At 43.7% G+C, this 21,252-nt stretch overlaps 1 protein-coding gene across 2 annotated transcripts in view; it reads right to left on the bottom strand.

Moving 5' to 3' along the window:
• Nucleotides 1-21,252, bottom strand: part of CEP192 (centrosomal protein 192) — an 80,839-nt gene that overhangs the window by 47,050 nt on the left and 12,537 nt on the right. Inside the window, exons 7-19 of one of the 2 annotated variants that reach the window (XM_064150267.1) lie at nucleotides 17,346-17,489; nucleotides 16,497-16,827; nucleotides 15,976-16,116; nucleotides 13,178-13,242; nucleotides 12,908-13,096; nucleotides 12,495-12,618; nucleotides 10,962-11,092; nucleotides 9,201-10,206; nucleotides 8,990-9,107; nucleotides 7,020-7,191; nucleotides 5,312-6,200; nucleotides 3,864-4,012; nucleotides 1,550-1,780 (exon numbers count right to left, since the gene is read on the bottom strand). In XM_064150267.1, coding sequence (XP_064006337.1) covers nucleotides 1,550-1,780; nucleotides 3,864-4,012; nucleotides 5,312-6,200; nucleotides 7,020-7,191; nucleotides 8,990-9,107; nucleotides 9,201-10,206; nucleotides 10,962-11,092; nucleotides 12,495-12,618; nucleotides 12,908-13,096; nucleotides 13,178-13,242; nucleotides 15,976-16,116; nucleotides 16,497-16,827; nucleotides 17,346-17,489 — 3,690 coding nt within the window. The remainder of the gene's footprint in view (nucleotides 1-1,549; nucleotides 1,781-3,863; nucleotides 4,013-5,311; nucleotides 6,201-7,019; nucleotides 7,192-8,989; nucleotides 9,108-9,200; nucleotides 10,207-10,961; nucleotides 11,093-12,494; nucleotides 12,619-12,907; nucleotides 13,097-13,177; nucleotides 13,243-15,975; nucleotides 16,117-16,496; nucleotides 16,828-17,345; nucleotides 17,490-21,252) is intronic. The other variant, XM_064150268.1, reaches the window with a different exon arrangement.

Below are 21,252 nucleotides of genomic sequence, written 5' to 3'. Positions count from 1 at the left end.
CATCAAGTACAAAACCCAAATCAAGCCCATCTTTGGTGCAGTATGTATCTATCAAGTACAAAACCCAAATCAAGCCAATCTTTGGTGCAGTATGTATCTATCAAGTACAAAAACCACATCAAGCCAATCTTTGGTGCAGTATGTATCTATCAAGTACAAAAACCAAATCAAGCCAATCTTTGGTGCAGTATGTATCCATCAAGTACAAAAACCAAATCAAGCCAATCTTTGGTGCAGTATGTATCTATCAAATACAAAAAACAAATCAAGCCAATCTTTGGTGCAGTATGTATCTATCAAGTACAAAACCCAAATCAAGCCAATCTTTGGTGCAATATTTATCCAACTAGTATAAAAATCAAATTATTTTTGCTAGTTAAAATACAAACAAATTTAAACTGTTGCTATTGCTAGCAAGTAAGAAATGTAAGGTTTAGGTAGTTAAAATGTTATTTAAGTGAGTCAAATCCAAAAGAATCACTAAGGAGTTACTTTTTGTGAGCATAAAAACACTTGAGTGTCATAGATCTGGAGCAAAATGAACCTGAATTCTGTGAATCTGTAAAATACATTTTTTTTTTATTCTGTTGGTCCTTTTTCCAGTCTCAGGGATGTAACAAGACATTCAGAGATAAAGCATAGGGTTTCCTTTCAATTCCAATATGAAGCAAGTTTGAACAACCTACATACCAAGGAGAATGATTTTTTTTGCCAAACTACTTATTAAAAGCACATTATAAATTAGAACCTGTGGAAACAGCATTCAAAATTATTTCCAGCCATCTGCAGTCAACTAGAATTTTATTAACTTAAAACATACACTTAACCCAAAGTAAGTTAACAGACCACCTTAAAATGGAAACCAATTACCAGCTGTGGTTACCAACTGGAAATTTTACTGTTCTCAGCAATGCCACAGACAATTATGTTCAGACACCTCCAAATGTGCCATCAAGCCCATTTCTGCCTGTCCATAACCTTAAATTTAGGAGTACATGAAGTCAGCTTTAATGCTTCATGCCACACTGTCTGCCACGTTTGTTCTTCATGGTGAGACACAAGGCAAAGCATTTTACACATCTGGTTACTTTTCCTTTTTAATTAGTCCAAAAGAAGAAAATTATTCTCTACAGCCATAAAGAAGCTGAAAGCAAAAAGAACCCAATTAAAAGCCCATTTGATGTAAAAGCTAAAGCAATCATTAGAAACAGAAACAAATGAGGTTTATTACATTTTAATGCTCAACAGGATCCAACATAGCAGATCCTTGGAAAGAATTACATGTTTAAGATCTCATCCATGCTTCCAGTAATGAATAAGTAATTGCTTTTAATTTGTTCTTTTCAGATAGAAATCTTCATTTCCAGGTAGGTGCTAAAACTTCCCAGGTAGTTGTAAGCTTATTAAACACTTTCCCATATTCCCTTCCCACTCCAAACACCAAAAATTCCAGGTTCTCTTGAACAAACTTGCATTCCTATTCTTCTCCAGTCTCACTCTACCAATGGCAAAATTCCAACACCAGAAAAAAAATTAAGCAGCTACTTACTTCTAAATCAGGGGTTTCAGCAACTGCTGTCAGAACTACCCTACTGGCCAAAGCTTCTGCCTGAATGATTGTCTTGGCATCTGCAGAAACTGGCCAGGAGGAAACATTGAGGATACACTGAAAGATCCCTGGATGACAGGGCAAGAAAAGTATTTTCACATCATGGGTAGAATAGGGTCCTACAATGGCTTTGTTCTTGAAAACCAGGCATTGATACTTCTCAGGATCCATCTGGAAAAACAAAATCTCTGTCATTCTCAGCATCCATTTGCCAAAGGGGAGTTTATTTCAAAACACCACAATTAGCTGGCACCACTATTCAACATGGATATCTTGTCCGTGTTTTTGTTCAATCCTCATTATAGCACTTGTAAGTTGATGTCTCACTTTCACCCCCCCTCAGCTGTAAAAATCAAAATGAAAAAGATTAAAAATCAGACAAACAAAACCAGGTTATTTATTTCAATTAAAAGAATTAGGTAACTCAGCCCAAAGATGAGGTTTCTTTCCAGCAGCCAGTGTAAGATTCGCAGTGGGATTAGAGTCGGGTATATTTAGGCTGCCCAGGGAGGTGGTGGAGGCCCCATCTGTGAAGACACTGAAAGCCAAGTTCAACATAGCTCTGAGCAACCTGATCTAGTTGAGAATGGAACAGCTCACTGAAGGGGTGTTGGACCAGATGACCTTTAGAGATGCCTTCCAATCCAGTGCATTCTGTAATGCTGCGGTTGAAAATGAATTCGTAAGTAAAACCTTGATTTCTGAGAAAGAACAGCACCAAAATAACTGAACAAAGCCAACTCTATTTGGTGCTTTCTGCCATCAAAGACAGGAGGAAGAGACATGAGAGAGTAGTAATGGAATGCCAGTAAATTTTAGGGCAAGAACCTTTAAAGCTTCTGTTGTGAAAATAGATTATCTCCAGGGATAGGACCCCAACCACCTCCTTGAGCAATCTGTTCCAGTGTTCCACCACCCTCATGGTAAACAACCTATTCCTAGCATCCAAACTAAATCAGCTCTTCTCTAGCTTGAAGCCACTGCCCCTCATCCTACCACCACAGGCCTTTGTCTCTCTCCATGCATTCATAGATATATTCAAGCAGGAGAGACAGACTCCAAGTCATGTTCAGTGCACCTCGGAGTTGACTCAAAAATCTTTGATTTTCAAATATATTGGGCAGTGGACAAACTAAATGTACATATGGATCCATGGAAACAATTGTAAATGAGGCTTTCAACTATAAAGTCATTGCATTAAAAAGAAAACAACACACCACCTCCTGGTATAGCAGAATCTAACTCTGAAGAGCTGCACAAGAGCTTCCTGCTAACATGTGACTACAAGAATGTGTAAGACATGGTTAAGTGTCATAAAGAGCTGTACACAAACACACAGAATTGTGCTCTGGTGGCTATTAAAGAGGAAAGACATTGCTGCAGGTGCTGGGAAAAATAATATCCAAGGAGGGGTACAATAAGGACCATCTTGACAAAGGCCAACAGCATCCTGGCTTGTGTCAGAAACAATGTGGCCAGCAGGACTAAGGAAGTGACTCTCTCTCTGCACTTGCCACTGGTGAGACCACAGCTCAGCCACTGTGTTGGGTTTTGGACTCTTTGCTGCAAGACAAACGTTGAAGTGACGTGTGCTAGGTGATCCTGCTCAGGCAGGGAGGTCGGTCTCGCTCTCCAGAGGTCCCTTCCAACCCCTAGCATTCTGGGGTTCTGTGTGGATGTGGCAGGGTACGTCCAGAGAAAGGCAACAAAGCTGGTTGCATGTCCAGAGAAAGGCAACAAAGCTGGTGAAGAATCTGAAGAACGAGTCTCATGACTTGCAGGCCACTCACTGTGGCCTACAAGCTACCTAAATCCCATAGAAGAACCCATCTAATTTGCAACCTGCTCCAAACAGCTCTCATTTTTTGTCACTCAGGACCTCCTGACTTGAAGAGGAATGGGAGCAAGCAGCACAAAACATTTCAGCAGTATCAGTCCTTGGTGTGGATGCTTTCTTTGCTAGGGCTGACTTTTCTGGCATATAAAAAAGGGGGAACAAATAAGCAGTGAACTCGACTCTACCACACTTTATGCACACAAGGATTCTACAAGTCAGCCTCACCACATAGCACTTACCTCTCTTGTTGGAGTATATGCAGTGGCCCAGCAGCAGCAGCACTACTTTTGTGCAAATTCATGATAAAATGGGGAAAAAATTACAAATCTATACAGAAAGCTCCAATTTTCCATATATCTTGTAAGATTACAGCATCATTAATGTAATTTTACTTGAAAAATAAAACCAAACTCTTACCTTTTCCCCATTAAGTGAAACACTGAGTATTCCAATGCTGACCTGCAGCCACTGCTTAGTTGGATTAAAAATGCTAAGAACCGTCTGCGATGCAATTCCCACACAGCAGGCATTAGGGAACTTCAATTCTTCTGGTACTTTTACATGTCCTTTGGAAAGAAACATGCTCCTGTGAGCTTCCAAGTACCCAGAAGCCAATCAGCACCATGCCAAGTGCAACTCTTTTGACAAATGCTTCATTATGACAAGGAAATGTTTGACTCTTACAGCCTACATAAGAATGTTTTCCACAAGCCTGATACCTCAATTAAATGTTTCTAATCTGCATCTCACCTGCAGTTCTAGAGTCACCTATAAGAGAAGGTAAGGAAATAGCACATCTCATACTGACACAGGCTTAGCAAAGTGTGACTGGAAAGCTGCCCAAAGAAAAGGCAACTGAGGGTGTTGGTCAACAGTTGGCTGAACATGAGGCAGTGTGCTCAAGCGGCCAAGAAGGCCAGCAGCATCCTGGCCTGTATCACAAACCGTGTGGCCAGCAGGACTAGAGATGATTGTCTCTGTTCCTTGGCGCTGCTGGGGCCACTTCTCAAATACTGGGTTTAGTGTTGGTCCCCTCATTCAAGAAGGACATAGAGGTGCTTCAGAGCATTCAGAGAAGGGCAACAAAGCTGGTCAAGAAGGGTCTGGAGCATGATTACTGTGACAATTGTCTGAAGGAACTGGGGTTGTTTACTCTGGAGAAAAGGAGGCCAAGCAGAGAGACCCCATCTCTCTACAACTACCTCAAAGGAGATTGTATAGTGAAGTGGGAGTCAGTCTCTTCTCCCCAGGAAGAAGTGAGAGGATGAGAGGACACAGCCTGAAGCTGCATCGGGGGGGGTTCAGGTTGGACATGAGGAAAAAGCCTTTAAAATGACACACTAATCTGCAATGCTTAGGTTTAGTGCCCAGTCAAGATACTGAGAAACAGCAGAAAGTAGAGAGGACACTTGGCAGATTGTCTTTTCCCTTCATAACCAAAAAGGAGCTAAGCCTGCCACTCTGCTCAGATTCTTTGCTCTGACTGCCTGCTAATATCAATTTAGGATCAGACAGAAATGTCACTTACTCTCTAAACAAAATACAACTGAATTGCCAGATCGTGGCTTGCCTTGCCTGGCCTAAACTGAAGCTAGAATTTCTCTTCCTCCTTTTAAAGCCACTTCTAGATCCCTTAAACACAAAACCACTAAGTCTAAGCTTATGAAAAATTCCTTTTAAGAGCATTAGAGAGACTACAAGAACAGGCATGGAATTCAGAGAAGATAACTAACTAAGAATCATCAGTAATATCATTTAATTGCAGCTCCACTTGGCCAGATTAATTTCATTTACTGTAACATTAGCACCATCACTGTGGCCATTCTTGTCCACAGCTGTGTTTTAAACACTCTCAAAACACTTACCGATACCAGGTGAGCTTGACAACTCCCACTCACTTCTGCTACTTCCAAGAGGCTGTACAGGACATGAATTTATGTTTAAGATATTCTTGTTCCTGGAAGTAGAGTGTGGATTGCAAAGCAAAGGTGCACCCAGAGAGCTGGGACCAAGACTGGGACACAAAGGAATTCCTGCCATCAAGGGATTCTCAACGTGCCCTGCTGGGATACCCGAACAAGGAAGTCCTGCTGGAAGACCAAAACCTGCTGATCCATGACACTGAGACAGAAGTGTACTGCCAGTAGCTAGTGTACTTCCCAGGTGCTGCTGTGCAAATGGAGTCATTGCAAGAGAACATCCTGTAAGCAGTGTGGGAACAGGAGGAGGAATTGTCTGACTCTCCGAGGCAGTGACATGGGATTTAAAGCTTGGAAGAGGAACATGTTGTTCACTAGCTGAGTTCTGCTTGAATGGCATGTAGGTGCTTAACCCAGGATATATGGGTAATACATTCAAGGATGACAGTCCTGGTCTTTGTGCTTTGCTTGCTTGATCCTGCCATGCTTCTTGGCTGGCAGCGTTAACAGAACGTGGCTGAAAGACACAGCCCTGACCCAATACAGCTGATTTGGGCTGGTCTGGCTCTTTATGGTTTGCTGCTACAGTTGCACAAGTAGATGCAAAATACTTTCCATTCTCTGGAAAACCTTCTTTGGATGGCTCTTGATCCAGTAGATCAAGCTTTCCTTGAAGCCCTGCAAGTTGGTGCTCCTTTGATTTCCAGTCAACAGTAGGCAGTGCTTCTTTTCTACTCCTTTGACAGGAGAGTTCCAGATTTTCAGCTACATGTTCCTGTGAAGGAGTTGGGCTGGCTCGAACAATTGTTGTGCTGAGCTCAGAAGCACTGTCATTCTAGGATACAAATAGAACAACATGCAGTATTAGCAGACAGGGTACATAAGACAGACCTTAGCAGTGGTATCACCAACCATGAAAAATCATGGAATGATTTAGATTGGAAGAGATCTACTCTAATCTCCCTTCCCATGGGCAGGAACCCACATTAGAGGCTTCCTTGCTCAAGGCTTCATCCAACCTGGCCTTAAACACCTCCAAGGAGGGGGCATCCACTACCTCCCTGGACAACCTAAGTCTCACTGTCCAGAGTCTCACCACTCTTCTTCCCAAGATCCAGTCTAAACCTACTCTTCCTCATCTTAAAACCGTTCCCTCTTGTCCTGTTGCTAGACACCCTCACAAAAAGTCCCTCTTCAGACTTCCTGTAGGCTCCCTTCAGGTACCAGAAGGCAGCTGTGAGATCCCCCTGGAGTCTTCTCTTCTACAAGCTGAACAATCTTCAGCCTATCCTCATAGCAGAGATGCTCCAGCCCTTCGATCACCCTTGTGGTCTTCCTCTGTACTCATTCTAGCTCTTCTATGTTCTTGTGATGGGAACACCAGAACGGGATGCGGTATTTGAGGTGGGGTCTCACAAGAACAGAGTAAAGAGGTATCTCTGCCCGTGGCAGTGAGGTTGGAGTAGATGATCTCTAAGGCCCCTGACAACCTAAGCCATTCTATGAGTCCATAAACTTCAGAAATGTTACAGCTTTCCCAATTTAGAATTATTTCATCCATTTCAGAGTATGGTTTGGGAATAAGGACAGATGATGTTCTCTTAGTTTTGAAGAATGGGAATTAATACACATTTACTGTTCAAGACTTTCTTACCCAGTATGTGTCTGGGTTATCTGCTACAGCTGAGTCCTTGAGGGTACTGTCAGATGCAGAAATATAGGTCAACCTGCTCATGGTAGGACTCGAGTAAACTGACTGGGGTAGTACACTCTCTTTGCAGGAAGATTCCTGATAACGTGGCACAAAAGTGAAGTCAGCTTCAGACCTGAAAAGCAAAGTATGTCAGTGTTAGAGTATATTTGCAACACTGCCCCAAACAAAATGCAATGCTACATATCCACTATAGTATAATAAAAGTCAGCTTACTTCACCATTCTCTTCAGGACAGGGCCACCACTATCACTGCAAAAAGCTTCTTTCTTCTATCTAGTCTGAATTGTCCTCTTGCTACAGGCTCCTGATAAAATGTCTGTCCCCATCTTTCTCATAGGACCCTTTAACTTTTGCAACACTCAAATAAAGTCTCCCCAAAGCCTTCTCCAGGATCAATTCTCCATGCTTCTGATGATTTTTGTGGCCTTCATCTGGGACCCACTCAAACAGGTCCATGTCATCAACAGCACAACTTCCAACCAAGTGGCTTTATTTAGAATCATAGAATCAACCAGGCTGAAAGATACCTCCAAGATCATCCACTCCAACCTAGCACCCAGCCCTGTCCAATCAACTAGACCATGGCACTAAGTGCCTCAGACAGGCTTTGCTTCAACACCCCCAGGGATGGTGACTCCACCACCTCCCTGGGCAGCCCATTCCAATGCCAATCACTCTCTCAGCCAACAACTTCCTCCTAACATCCAGCCTAGACCTCCCCTGGCACAACTTGAGACTGTGTCCCCTTGTTCTATTGCTGGTTGCCTGGCAGAAGAGACCAACCCCCACCTGGCCACAACCTCCCTTCAGGTAGCTGCAGACAGCACAGAGGTCTCCCCTGAGCCGCCTCTTCTCCTGGCTGCACACCCGCAGCTCCCTCAGCCTCTCCTCATAGGCTTTGTGTTCCAGGCCCCTCACCAGCCTTGTCACCCTTCTCTGGACACGTTCCACTATCTCAACATCTCTCTTCAATTGAGAGAACTGGACACAGCACTCAAGGTGTGGCCTGACCACTGCTGAGTACAAGGGAATTATAACCTCCCTCATCCTACTATCCACACAATTCCTGATACAGGCCAGGATGCCATTGGCTCTCTTGGCCACCTGGGCACATGGCTGGCTCATGTTCAGTTACTATCTACCAGTATCCCCAGGTCCCTTTCTTCCTGGCTGCTCTCCAGCCATTCTGTCCCCAGCCTGTAGCATTGCTTGGGGTTGTTGTGGCCAAAGTGTAGAACCCTGCACTTGGCCTTGTTATATCTCATCCTATTGGCCTCTGACCACCTATTCGGCCTGTCCAGGTCCCTCTGTAGGCTTCTTCTACTTTCCAACAGATCCACACCTGCTCCTAGTTTGGTGTCATCTGCAAGCTTACTGATGCTGGACTCAATGCTCTCATCCAGATAATCAATAAAGATATTGAACAGGACTGGGCCCAGCACTGACCCTTGGGGAACACCACTAGTGACTGGCTGCTAACTGGCTGTGGCACCATTCACCACCACTCTCTGGGCCAGGCCTTCTATTTGTGATAGATGGATTTCACTAGAACAACTACTTATTAATAGGAGACTTTATAGTTCTTTCAACATAAAGTTTAGATATGGGATGTATCTGACTGGTGACAGGTTGAAATTCTGTGTGGCTGGGTAATCCTGAGCAGAAATGGCAATGTTCCTTTCCCAGCATCTGTGTCTCATGAGGCCAGGGAGGAACATAATAACAATTGCTTAATACTCCTCCCCCACAGACATAAGAGCCAAGAGAAAGCTTAGTCTACGAACAAGATTTTATCCTAAGAAACATCTTCTGTAAACTGAGATCAAGAACAACTTTCAAATTGAAGCCTGATCCCTCAAAAATCCTCATGAAGCATTAATAATTCTTAAAACCTGCACCAAGACATTTACCCTGAGACTGCTGATCCAGAAGCCTCACTAGGAGAAGAGTGAATGAGTGGTGAAGTTGAAGGTCTGAAGCTGTACTGCTCCTCTTCCAAAGGCTGCAAGTCATGTTCGGCTTTGGGCTCTGGTAAAGAAACAGAAATTAAGCACAAAGAAGAACACTCCTGTCAAGAGCAGCCTCTGCAACAACCAGCTGTATTCATAGAGCTTTACTTACCACTACTCTTCTCAGAAGTTGGGGAGAGCTTCTCAAAAGTTACATGTTTTGCCTTCCCACCACAAGCAGCCCTGGCATCTCTGTTGCTGATCTCCAACTTTGCATTTTGGTTTTTATCATCACTCCATCTCTGCGTAGGATTTGCTGTTGTAGGACTTACTGAGACACATTGCTTGGCAGGTCTTAAGTTGCCAAGTGACAGAATGTTTCCTGTTCTTTGCTCCCCCAAATCATTACATGGTTCAGTAGCAGCATTTGCTGCTTGATCTACTGTTCCTAAGTCTTCCCCAATACATCTGCTAGTGAGGTTGTTGTTCTGGTAAGCAAGCTGACTTCTCCGTGACGCTTCCGTTTTTGCTGCTGAAGAAATGCCACATGTCTGTGCTCCCCTTCCAGGAGGTAAGGCTTGGGTATCAAGCCTACCTGATGCAAGATCAGCATTCACTGCTTGAAAACGTTTATTATTCACCACATCTGATGCCTTTTCCGAGTACTTAACACTCGTTGTAGTTATACTTCTGCTGTTGGGAGTGCCATACAGACTAGAGAAATTCTGAGTGTCCTCACACCGCTTCTCTGTTCCTTGCTGCTTGCTATGACTATTCATCAAATCCTCTGCAAGGCTATCCTTACTTTTACCTTCACCCAGTAAAAAGCAATCAGGCACAAGGTTCTGGACAGATGCTTCATGCTTGACAGTGCTCTCATATTCACTTTCGTGTCCCATCTCATCTGATTTTTGGAGGTATTTTTCCACATCAAACGCACTGTTTTCCACATTGCTGGACACCACCTGATTAGCAGCACGTTCTGTCTCTTCAGCAGTTCCAGGAGGGAGACATGTCCTTTTATTCTTATTAGACAGTGTCATCATCATAGCAGCTAGCTGGGATGGGTCAGCACTGCAGGACGCATTGGCAATAGCAGATGCAATCATGCTGATACTCAGGACAGAGTCAGAACGATTCAATGGCCCGGTCTCAAACTTGCCTTTGCAGATTCCATCCTACAGCAATCCAAAAGGAATTAAGCACCAATTTAAGAACATTTTTTGCTGTGTTTTGTTTGACTAGTTTGCTTTTTTGTGTATGGTAATACATTAACACAGCCAATGGTATCCTGGGGCACACCCAGAGAAGTGTGTCTAGTAGGTCTAGGGGAGTTCATCTCTCCCTCTGCTCTGCCCTGGTGAAACCACACCTGCAATAGTGTGTCCAGTTTTGGGCTCCCCAATTCAAGCTACACAGAGATCCACTGGAAAGAGCTCAACAGAGAGCTACAAGGATGATTAAGGGACTTGACCATCTCTGCTGTGAAAACCAGGGTTGTTTAGTCTGAAGAAGAGAAGGTTGAAAGGGGATCTTAGCAATGTCTATAAATACCTGAGGGGTGCTGTCAAGATGGTGGTGCCTGGCCTGGTGGTGCCCAGTAATAGGGCAAGGAACAACAGGTCCAAGGTCAAACAGGGGAGGTTCCACCTCAATGTGAGGAGACACTTCGTTACAATGAAAGTGACAGAGCTCTGGAACAGACTGCCCAGAGAGGGGGTAGAGGCTCCTCCTCTGGAGGCTTTCAAAACCCAGCTGGATGCGCTCCTCTGTGGCCTGCCCTGTGTGATCCTGCTTTGGCAGGGCAGTTGGACTAGATTATCTTACAAGTCCCTTCAAACCTCTAACCTTCTCTGATTCTTTACTTCTGCCCCTCTTCTACTTGAGTTTTGTTCAGCTCCATGGATGCACTTAAATACCACAAGATACATACATTAGCTTTACTTTTGGTAGCTGCTTCTGTATTAATGCTTTCATGTATTCCAGCTGCAGTGTCCATCTTCTGCCACACACCTTCACAGCTGGCAGAACTGGCATGTTCTTTTGTTTGTGCTTTTAGGTCATCTAAGAACAAATTAAAAGACAGGAAATTAATTTCTAGAAAGCAATTTGCAAATATGTCTGTTCACCACCAGCACAAAAGACATGGACATGCTTGAGCCGTTTCAGAGGAGGCTACAACAACCATCAGAGAGTTGACCCCCCCTCTGCTATGAGGACAGGCTGGAATTTGGGGTTGTTCAGCCTAGAGAAGGGAACACTCCAGGGAGATCTTATTGCTGCCTTTCAGTACTTAGAGACCTACAGGAAAGACAGGGAGGAATGCTTTACCAGGGTCTGTAGGAGTAAGATGCGAGGTTACAGTTTGAAACTGAAAGAGGGGAGCTCTCAATTAGACATCAAGAAGAAATTCTTTACAGTAAGGGTGGTGAGACACCAGCACAGGTTGCCTAAAGGCAAACTGAGGTAGAAGCCTCATCCCTGGAAGTGTTCAAGGACAGGCTGGATGGGATTGAGCAACCTGATCCAGTGGAAGGTATCCCTGCCCATGGCAGGGAATGTGCCCTAAGACATTTAAGGTCCCTTCTAACCTAAATCAGTCTGGTTCCAGGGATACACAGGTTCCCTTAATGCTCCATAGAGAAGAGCTGTTAGAAGCACACAAATGCAAACACTGCAAGCAGCAGCTATTTCCTGGACAATACTCCAAACATATGTTCCAGTCACAGAAATAGCTGGCATTGTGACTATCATCCTCACACTCTTCTTGTTTTATTTTCAGGTAGCTTCTTAAAGTAGCATAAGCTAAACAAACCTGTTTGCAAGATAACATGAGCATAAACTGAGATATCTTTGGCTTGGAGAAGACTGAGAGGTGACCTCATTCACGTTGACAAATATGTTAAGGGCAAGTGTCAGGAGGACAGGGCCAGGCTCTGCTCAGTGGTGTCCAAAGACAGGACACGGTGCAATAGGTGCAAGCTGGAGCATAGGAGGTTCCATGTAAACATAATGAAAAACTTCTTCACTGTGAGGGTGACAAAGCCCTGGAACAGACTGCCCAGAGATGTTGTGGAGTCTCCTTCTCCAGAGACTTTCAGAACCTGCCTGAACATATTCCTGTGTGACCTACTCCAGGTGATCCTGCTGTGGCAGAGACGTTGGACTAGATCACCTTTTGAGGTCCCTTCCAATCCTTAACATTCTGTTATTCTATGAAGTATCCAAGACAATTTAGGGCAGTACTTGTTATGAGAACATTCTCTCTCATGAGACTTTAGGTTCTATGTTTTTCTGGGGGGAGAGTGCATGACAGAGGCGCTCACAGTGAGAAAAAAAGAAATACATCTGGTGAATCAAAATATGTATCCCTATCACAGATCACTCTTTATAGTCTTTAATAGCTCTATGCTTGTAATTCTGCAACTACTGTTACAACCACTGTCTGTGGTCATTCTGTAACTACCTGGAAACAACTCAGACAGTTGTGAAGCGTCTTGGCCAGTGTCACCTCTTGATGAATCAGCTGGTGTTAGCAAAGCAACAGGCTGCCTCTTCTCTGGAGATGTAATGTAGTAACCAAATGATGGCTATTAAAAAAAAAAAGAACAAGAAAGCAAAACTAAATCACCCTAGAACACAGCATGAGTAAATCCCATCATTAATAAACAGGCTCAGTGGGCTGGCAAAGCTTGTGCTCTGGATGCACCCCAACAGAACATGCCAACTCTACCAACTCATCAGGACACAACTCCATTAGAAAAGCCTATCTGAATTCTTCCTCTCATTGTGCACACTGCCCCCACTCTTGTCTGCAAAAAACAAAAGCAGCACTAGCTACTGTTGTGGCTCTTCATGTCTTAGCAGGGAGATACATACCCGTTTTACATCACTGCCTCCACCAAGACAACCAAGAGCTTCAGATCTCTGCCCAAAGAACTCCCCCAGAGACAACCGTAAATAACTGGCATCCTTATCAAGATCAGATGTTCTCAGCAGAACGCAGCTATTAGCAGATCTCCACGAAGTATCTGCTAATTCAGGTGCATTCAGAACATCTACTTTGGCCTGCAGACAAAGAGATTTCAGAAGTTGCAACTTGCAAATCAATTCAAGAACTGTTTTGTTTCCACTGAGATCATCAGTTACCTGCACGAGTTTGTGAGCTCTCTCAAATTCTTCCTGGTCTTGTGCAATCAGAGCTGCTGCTTCAGCTTAAAACCAAAGACAACACTTGTTAAAACAATGCACTGGAGCAAAAGAAACAGACTGGATTGTACCAATTGATTAAACACCTCTGCAAACCAACAACCCAAATGAATCAGTACTTTTTAAAACTTACATCACAATACAAGCTTAAATGCATCTACTCTTCCTACAATTGCCATTTATGGAACAATAAAATAACCCTAAACTGTCTCTGCACAGAAGTCATGTGAAAAACTGCTGATCAAAGGAGATACTGGAAGAAAGAGAGGTGCTGGAGCATGTCCAAGGAAGAGCAAGAAAGCTGATGAAGGCTTTAGAGCAAAAGTCTTTGGAGGAGCAGCCAAGGGAAATGGTGCTGCTCAACCTGGAGAAAAGGCAGCTGAGGAAAGACTTTCTCACTCTCTTCAACTACCTGAAAAGAGTTTATAGGTAGGTGTGGGTTGGTCTCTGCTCCCAGATAACAAGTGATAGGAGACGAGGAAACAGCTTAAACCTGTGCCTGGTGAGAGCTGGGAATACTGTGAAAGATTTCTTCCCTGAAGGGGTCATCAAGCCCTGGAACAAATGTAGAGTTACCATTTCTAAAGGGATGTAAGTGACATGGAAAGTTCTGGATCTGTACAGCCTGGAGAAGAGCAGGCTCAGAGAGGATTCTCTCAGTGCTTATCAATATCTAAAGAGTGGATGTCCAGAGGATGGGGCCAGACTCTTTTCAGTGGTGTCCAGTGACAAGACAAGGGACAATGGGCACAAATCGCAACACAGAATGTTCCACCTGAGCATGAAGAAAAGCTTTGCTGTGAGGGTGTCAGAGCACCAAACAGGCTGCCCAAAGAGGTTGTGGAGTCTCCTCTGGGCAGATTCCAAACTCACCTGTGCAACCTTCTATGGGTAACTCTACTTTAACAGAAGGATTGGACTAGATGACTTCCAGATTCTGTGATCATTGTGTGTAACATTGTCTTTCTGTCTCTACCAATAAAGTCAGCTATTATGTGTTACACTTGTGCACTGTAGAAGAACTAGTGGCCAGAAAAACACTAACTACATGGAATTTGTAAGGACATAGCTTCTAAATGTGAAGAGGTAAACCAATCAGCTGGAACACAGAACTGATTTAAAAAGAAAGCACTAGAGGGGGAAAAAGCTCATCAGTCCTGGAAAACCTTACAGTAGTCAAATATTCTCATCACACACCAAATCAAGCCTGAGGTGCAGGAAGATGCCCAATATCCTGGCATTTGAGAAACAATGAAGGAGCTCTGCTTTACTGACACACCAGGTAAAGAAATACAATTGAGCTCTGCAGAAGCTTAACAGAAAACTGTGGGTTTGAAAAAAAACATTAGTTCCACTCATCACCTGTTTGGTCACTGATTCAAAACCAAGCCATTCTTGACAGCAACGTTTGCAGCACTCTATTTGAAAGAAGAGCCTTGAGTGTACCATGGACATCTTCAGAACACATGACATCATCCCTATGTCAGCTTAGAAAACTAGAAGAGATTGGGAAGAACACTGTTGCACACATGGTTTGAACCTGTCTTGTAAGATGACATTTTGGTGCTAAGGAATTGATTTGCCTGCAGCCCTACAGGACATCCACAGAATCACCAGACTAACTGGGTTGAGAAAGAATACCTCTAAAATCAAGTCCAACCTATCACCTAACCCTTCTAAATTAACTAAACCACGGCACTAAGTGTCTCACTCAGCCTCCTTTTAAACATGTCCAGGGATGTGACTCCACCACGTCCCCAAGCAGCCCATTCCAATGCCAATCACTCTCACTGTGAAGAGGTCCTTCCTAACATCCAGCCTGAACCTGTCCTGGTGCAGTTGAGACTGTGTCCTCTTGTTCTGTCACTGGGTGCCTGGGAGAAGAGACCAAGCCCACCTGAATACAACCTCCCTTCAGAGAGTTGTAGAGAGCAATAACATCTGCCCTGAGCATCCTCTTCTCCAGGCTGCACACCCCCAGCTCCCTCAGCCTCTCCTCACAGGGCTCTGCTCCAGCTCCCTCACCAGCCTCAGTGCCCTTATCTGGACACGTTCAAGCACCTCAACATCTTTCCTAAACTGAGGGGCCCAGAACTGGACAAAGTACCCAAGGTTGTATGACAAACATACACTTGTCAAGACCAATTTGAGAGATTTCAAGGTAAAAAGTGTCTGGAATTTGTTAGAAGATGAGAGGCCTGTAAAGCCCTTCATTAAGCTCCAGCCTTTTTTTCAGCACCAAGACATTCCCAGAGGTTCAGAAAATATCACCCAGCTAGAAAGACCAGCAGCTCTTTTCACACTCTACTTGGTTTTGTAGTTATTTCTTGTTTACAATTCTTTTCTGTCTTATGTCATCAAGCAATACAGCATGACTGCTGGTTCTCCTTCTTGCAAGAAAGGATGATGATGATAATAATTGAAATCCAAAGGAAAAACTGGAAATGACAGCTACAGGAGTTATATACAACACCTACCAGTGACACATTTCAGAATGTTTTTTGAAACAAAACTAAATGCTCTTCATGAGAAGAACAGAAAACATAGCAAGAAGCTACAAACTGGAACTAAGGATGTTATTATCTGAAAGCTGATGTTATAGCAGCCTATAATTTGTACTATTTAAAGCCTGCAAACTTTGCAACACCAAATACAGACTTGAAGCAAAAGAGAAAAAACAAACCACAACATAAAAAAAGCAAACCCACGAAGAAGTAAAATTGAGAAAGTTTACACACATCCAGTGATGAACTCCTCATTTATTTTATTGTCTTCAGACAGATTGAAATCTTGTTCTTCATCAAAGGAAGTATAATATGCAAGGTCAGTCACCCATTTGCCCTCTTCATTTTGATAGACAACACTGTGTGGTAAGCCACCTGGAAGATATAGCAAATGCCACACTGCTGATTAAAATAAAACAGAATATGGCAAAATCTCTGAAGTTTAGATCAAGGAGCTCAGTTCCCACAAGTTAGCAAGTTAAAGAGAAAAACAATCCCCAAATCCACTTAGCTGAAGCTCCTGCAATTGCAAGCTTAAACTAGTTTCATCATCAAATAAGTGAAGTGCACTAAACAACAGTCAATACTTCTGAAAACAAAAGCAAGTCAAAACTTATTCATGGTCCACTGGAGTTTATTACCAGCTTGCCCAGCTAAAATAAAATCCACAGCTTACAATATAAATTCTTTTTCCATGCAATGGAGTCTGGTCACAAACCTATAGAACCTATAGAGTCCTAGCTAAAGCAACCTACCTTTGTCTGTTGTACCTAATACTGTGTTCTCACAGCTGTTCAGAGTTGGAGACAGGTAAGTATCAGGAAGACGGACTTCACACTCTGGTCTTTCTGTCTGAGGTGCATTTGAGCGAAGAACTTCGGGAGTGCTGTAGTGCTCCAGAGATCCTCCTGCTGTCTGCATCTTGCTGTCTGCCTCAGAAGCAGCAGCCTGAGGCTGTATTTCTTTCTGAGGAAGGACATCTAGGGCATCAGCGTTATGGCTGTCCATGGCCTGAAGATGGGGTGTGTGTAACTGTAACTCTGCAGCAGACGGGGAATCCAGCACTCCTCCAGCAGTCACGGAACCCTTTGGGAACAACAATCAACTGTTAGAAATGATGCTGGTAACTTTTTCTGCTAACAGTTCTAGGAACAAAACCAGCCCAAGTCAGCTATGCTCCAAAATTGTACCTGAAACTCACATAGTGTTATTAATATTTTTGTAAGCCCCTAACATTCTGTGAAAGGTTGGGTTGGTAGTTCAATCTCTAACAACTTAGGCACACTGTCATCTCCTGCTAGTCTCACCCTAGACAAGGGGCAGTGGTTTCAAAGTGAAGCAGTGTAGATTTAGGCCGGACATAAAGGAGCAAGTTCTTTACAATGAGGGTGGTAAAATACCAGAACAAGTTGCCCAAGGATGTGGTTGAGGCTCTGCCTCTGGAGACATTTAAATTCAGCCTTGATGTGGCCCTGGGCAGTCTGATCTAGTTGGAGGTGTCCTTGCTGACTGCAAGGGGGTTGGACAAAATAGCCTTTGAGGGTTGCTTCTAACCCAATGCAATCTGTGAATCTGTAGATGACTACTGATAAACAACTTCCTACCAGCTGTTGTTCTGCTCTAGGCAGTGTTCCTTGTTGCACAGAACATCCAGTTAGCCCCTCATTTTGTGAATCTTCATCGCTAGCATTTCCCGAGTCCACTCCTGTCACAGCCTGGTACATGTCAGGAACCTGAAAGCTCTCCTTCTGAAAAATAAAGTTACACTTGCATCATAGAATCATTAAGCTTGGAAAAGGCCTCCAAGATCAACTTAAAGCAACACATGAATATATTTTCCCACACTTCCAGGGACAGCAATTCCACCACTTTCCTGGGGAGCCTGTTCCAGCACTTAGCCACTCTCAATGAAGAATTTTTTCCATAATATCCATACTAAACCTCCTGTAGAACAACTCAAGACCACTTCCTCTCATCCTATGGCTGGTTATGAGAGAGAAGAAGCTGACTCTCACCTTATTACAACCTCCTTTCAGGGAGTCGTAGAGAGCAAGGAGGTTTCCCCACAGCCTCCTCTTCCCCAGACTACACAACCCCAGTTCCCTCAGCCACTTCTCACAAGACCTGTGCTCTAGACCCCTTCATCACCTTCATTGCCTTTCTTTGGAAACACTCCATCAACTTGTAGCAAGGGGCCCAGAACAGATATGTCAAAGCAAAAACTGCAACCTTAAAGTTGTTTTAACATCACCAGAAGCATCCCTAGCTGCCAGCACCACCACCAAGAACGAGAGCTGGCTATAATAACCCATGCATCTGCCTCCAAAGACATGCACAGCAAGAAGATGGAGACTCTCTCATTCCTACTGCAGCTTTCCATTCTATTTTAATGAAGGCATCATGCTATTCTTCCCCTTCTGGATGACCTGACAAGGACTTCCAATCCAACTAGGAACCTACTATACCTACCCCATTGCCTATCTACTATGCCAGTGAAGAAGGACCATTTCACACAAGTAAACAAGACCTGAGGGCATAGAGGAGAACTGCGTTCTTCTCACTTTTCAAACAGGCATTTATTCACATTCAGCTGTAGATTAGCAGCTGGCAGCCTACAGATGCTACTTTTACAGGGTTAACACATTTTCCAGAGTTTAGAACCTTTTATGTCACGTTGGGAATAGTCACAGCTTATTTAACTATTTAAATCAATCAGACTTTCCCATTCTGGTCAAGGATGCAACTGTCAGGATCACATCCATTGCTGCAGAGGCAAGAAAACAGCAAAGCACTTAAAATCTAGCAGTGTCTGTGACAGAACCAAATGCTGCTCAAAGGCAGACCAAAATCCAGGCAGTTACTGAACCAGGCTCACCTTTCACACACTAACCAATTTTCTAAGTGACTTAATTACTGGAAAAACAATTCTGCAATGCTATATCCTTACTAAAACCTTAGATATTGCTAAGATAACAAACTAGCAATTAACAAGCTTCTGTAAAGTAGTTGTGTGATAAAACAAGTGCCATCATGTTACCTTAGTTCTAGAAACAAGAAATAAACCAAAATCAGTAGCAATTAAAACTAATTAAGAAAACCCACAAGTTAAACTACTGAAAGTAGTTCTGTCACAGAACCATCCTGTTTGAATTAAGCAGTTGCAGTAGGCTCTTCTCCTGCATGTTGAAAGTGGGATCAAAACTGGCCTCAGATTCAGTGCAGCTGCCCAGCTTGCTAGGGCTGGAAGGGACAGGGTCAAGACAGCATTTTATGGATGTAGCTTTTTTGTGGAGATTTGTCTTTCACCAAAAATCCTTTGCATTCAGAAGCTAGTAATCTGAATTCAACCTGTGCCATCACAAGACAATGGTATCAAAAGAGGCTTCTGCCTAGCTACCAGTGATGTAATTTCCCTCAGCTGGCATGAGAGCATCCCAAACACTTAACACTTCACCAGCTCTGATGCCAAACCCACCACTAGGAAGCTGAATAGGGAAGCAAGAAGTAAACATCCATACCTCGAAGCAGTCAAGAGAAAGATTCAGAGGTACAGTAAGTTCAGAATAACAAGCAATTCTGAGTTGCCATCATTCCTCTACCTCACACCCCTCCTCTGGGTCCTCCCCTACATCTACCTCTGCATGCTCATCAAGATCCAGATGCTTTAAGTTCATTTGCAGACTCCACCATCCACAACAGTCACAGCTGTATAACAACTGTAGTCGTAGCAGTCACCCACCATAGCCACAACGGTCTCACCCTCTGACAGTCATACTTGTTTTACAACTTTATAAACTACATAAAGCACCACTGAAATTATTACACAACCACTGAATCATTTCAGCTGGAAGAGATCTCTAAGACCATTGCATCCAACCACCAGCCTAACACCACCATGGTCATTAAACCACATCCCAAGGTGCCATCTCCATACCTTTCCTTAACACCTGCAGGGATGGTGTCTCCACCACCTCACTGGGTAACCTATTCCAATACCTGACCAATACTTCTGGGAGGCTCCTTTCAATCTCTTCAGAAAGGCAGAAAAGAATCATCATCAGACTTTCATTTCACACAACTTAGACACGTTAACAGCCTTCAGCCTCACATGCTGAATGCCAAACAAAACCTACCTCAGATAATTAAATACATGTTTGATAATTTGCTAATAGCTCCCTTGCTCTGTGAGCATTTGGATTCCAATGGGGATTTATCCAGGGGAAATTTACATCTGCTGTTCCTTGCAGGGCTCCTGAATTAATTTGTGCTTCCACAAGGGTTCTGGCTGCTCAGTGAACCATTTCTCTCTCAGTACTACCAAACAGTATCTGCATCAAAGTCTCTCCAAATCAGACCTTGTGTCTCTACGATATTTTTTCCGTTGTAGCTACTCTCTCCAGGCTTTCCCGGTAGCCTTTTGCTATATATTCCCCATTATGGAGCTCCACAATCAACAAGGGCACTCAACACGGTTACTGATCACTAAGTCCCCACCCTCTTGCCCAGCGGGGCTTGAATCACCCCTCCCTTTCCTTGTCGACTGCAGCTACTTTCTGCCACAGGAGGGCTCCCTAAACCTTCTGAACATTTCTCCCTATCTCAATCTATTTGTAGGGGAAACCAGTCCTAAATCCTCATCCCTTTCTTCCTTTAAACACCTCTGGCCAACGCTATGTGCTGAACAGTACCTCAAGAACACATTTCCTTCTCATCCTTAGAATCGTAAAGGTCGGAAAAGACCTTGATGGCCACTAAGTGCAACCGAAACCCAGCTGCCATGGCTACTAAACAAGATCCTCGAGTGCCACATCTACGCACTTCTTGAACACCTACAGGGATAGTGTCAGCACCACCTCCCTGTGCAGCCTATTCAACACCTCACCACTCTTTCAGCAAAGGAATTTTTCCTCACATTCAACCTAAACGTCCCCTGGCACAATTTATGCCCATTTCTTCTTGTCCAACCCCTAGTTACTAGGGAGAAGAGACCAAGACCTGCCTCACCACGATCTCCTTTCATGCTCCTCTTAGCCTTCTCTTCTTCAGAGTACACACCAGAAAACACCTCTACAACACATTTCCCTTCTTTCTTTCCTTCTCATCCTTCCCCAAAACCACAGAATTATTTGGAGACCAATTTACACCACACTTTTGCCATTCAGCAGCCATGATTAATTACAATTTTTGACCAAGTCACCTCTCTTTGCTGTGCCTCCAGTAGACCCAGCAATCTGTTTGCAGTGTTGCAAAATATACCCCAACACCGATTCCTCTCAAAGCCCATTCCCCAGCCTCTGCCCAAATCCCAGGATACTACCAGCATCCTTAGTACAAAAACACAACACACACAAATACAAGAGAAATAGCACCAACAGTTACTCACAAGACAAACAGCACCAACAATAAAGCAGTAACCATTAAAACCTGATAATCAGTTTTCCAGATGAGGTCTTGAATCTTTAGTTTCCAGATGGGGATTCAGACCCCAGATCCTAAGCAACCCTGCAGATG

This window comes from Pogoniulus pusillus, chromosome 10 (genome assembly GCF_015220805.1).
Source record: "Pogoniulus pusillus isolate bPogPus1 chromosome 10, bPogPus1.pri, whole genome shotgun sequence".
NCBI classification, from domain to species: Eukaryota; Metazoa; Chordata; class Aves; order Piciformes; family Lybiidae; genus Pogoniulus; species Pogoniulus pusillus.
The sequence above is the reverse complement of the archived record's forward strand: the minus strand, read 5'-3'. Positions and strand labels throughout refer to the sequence as shown.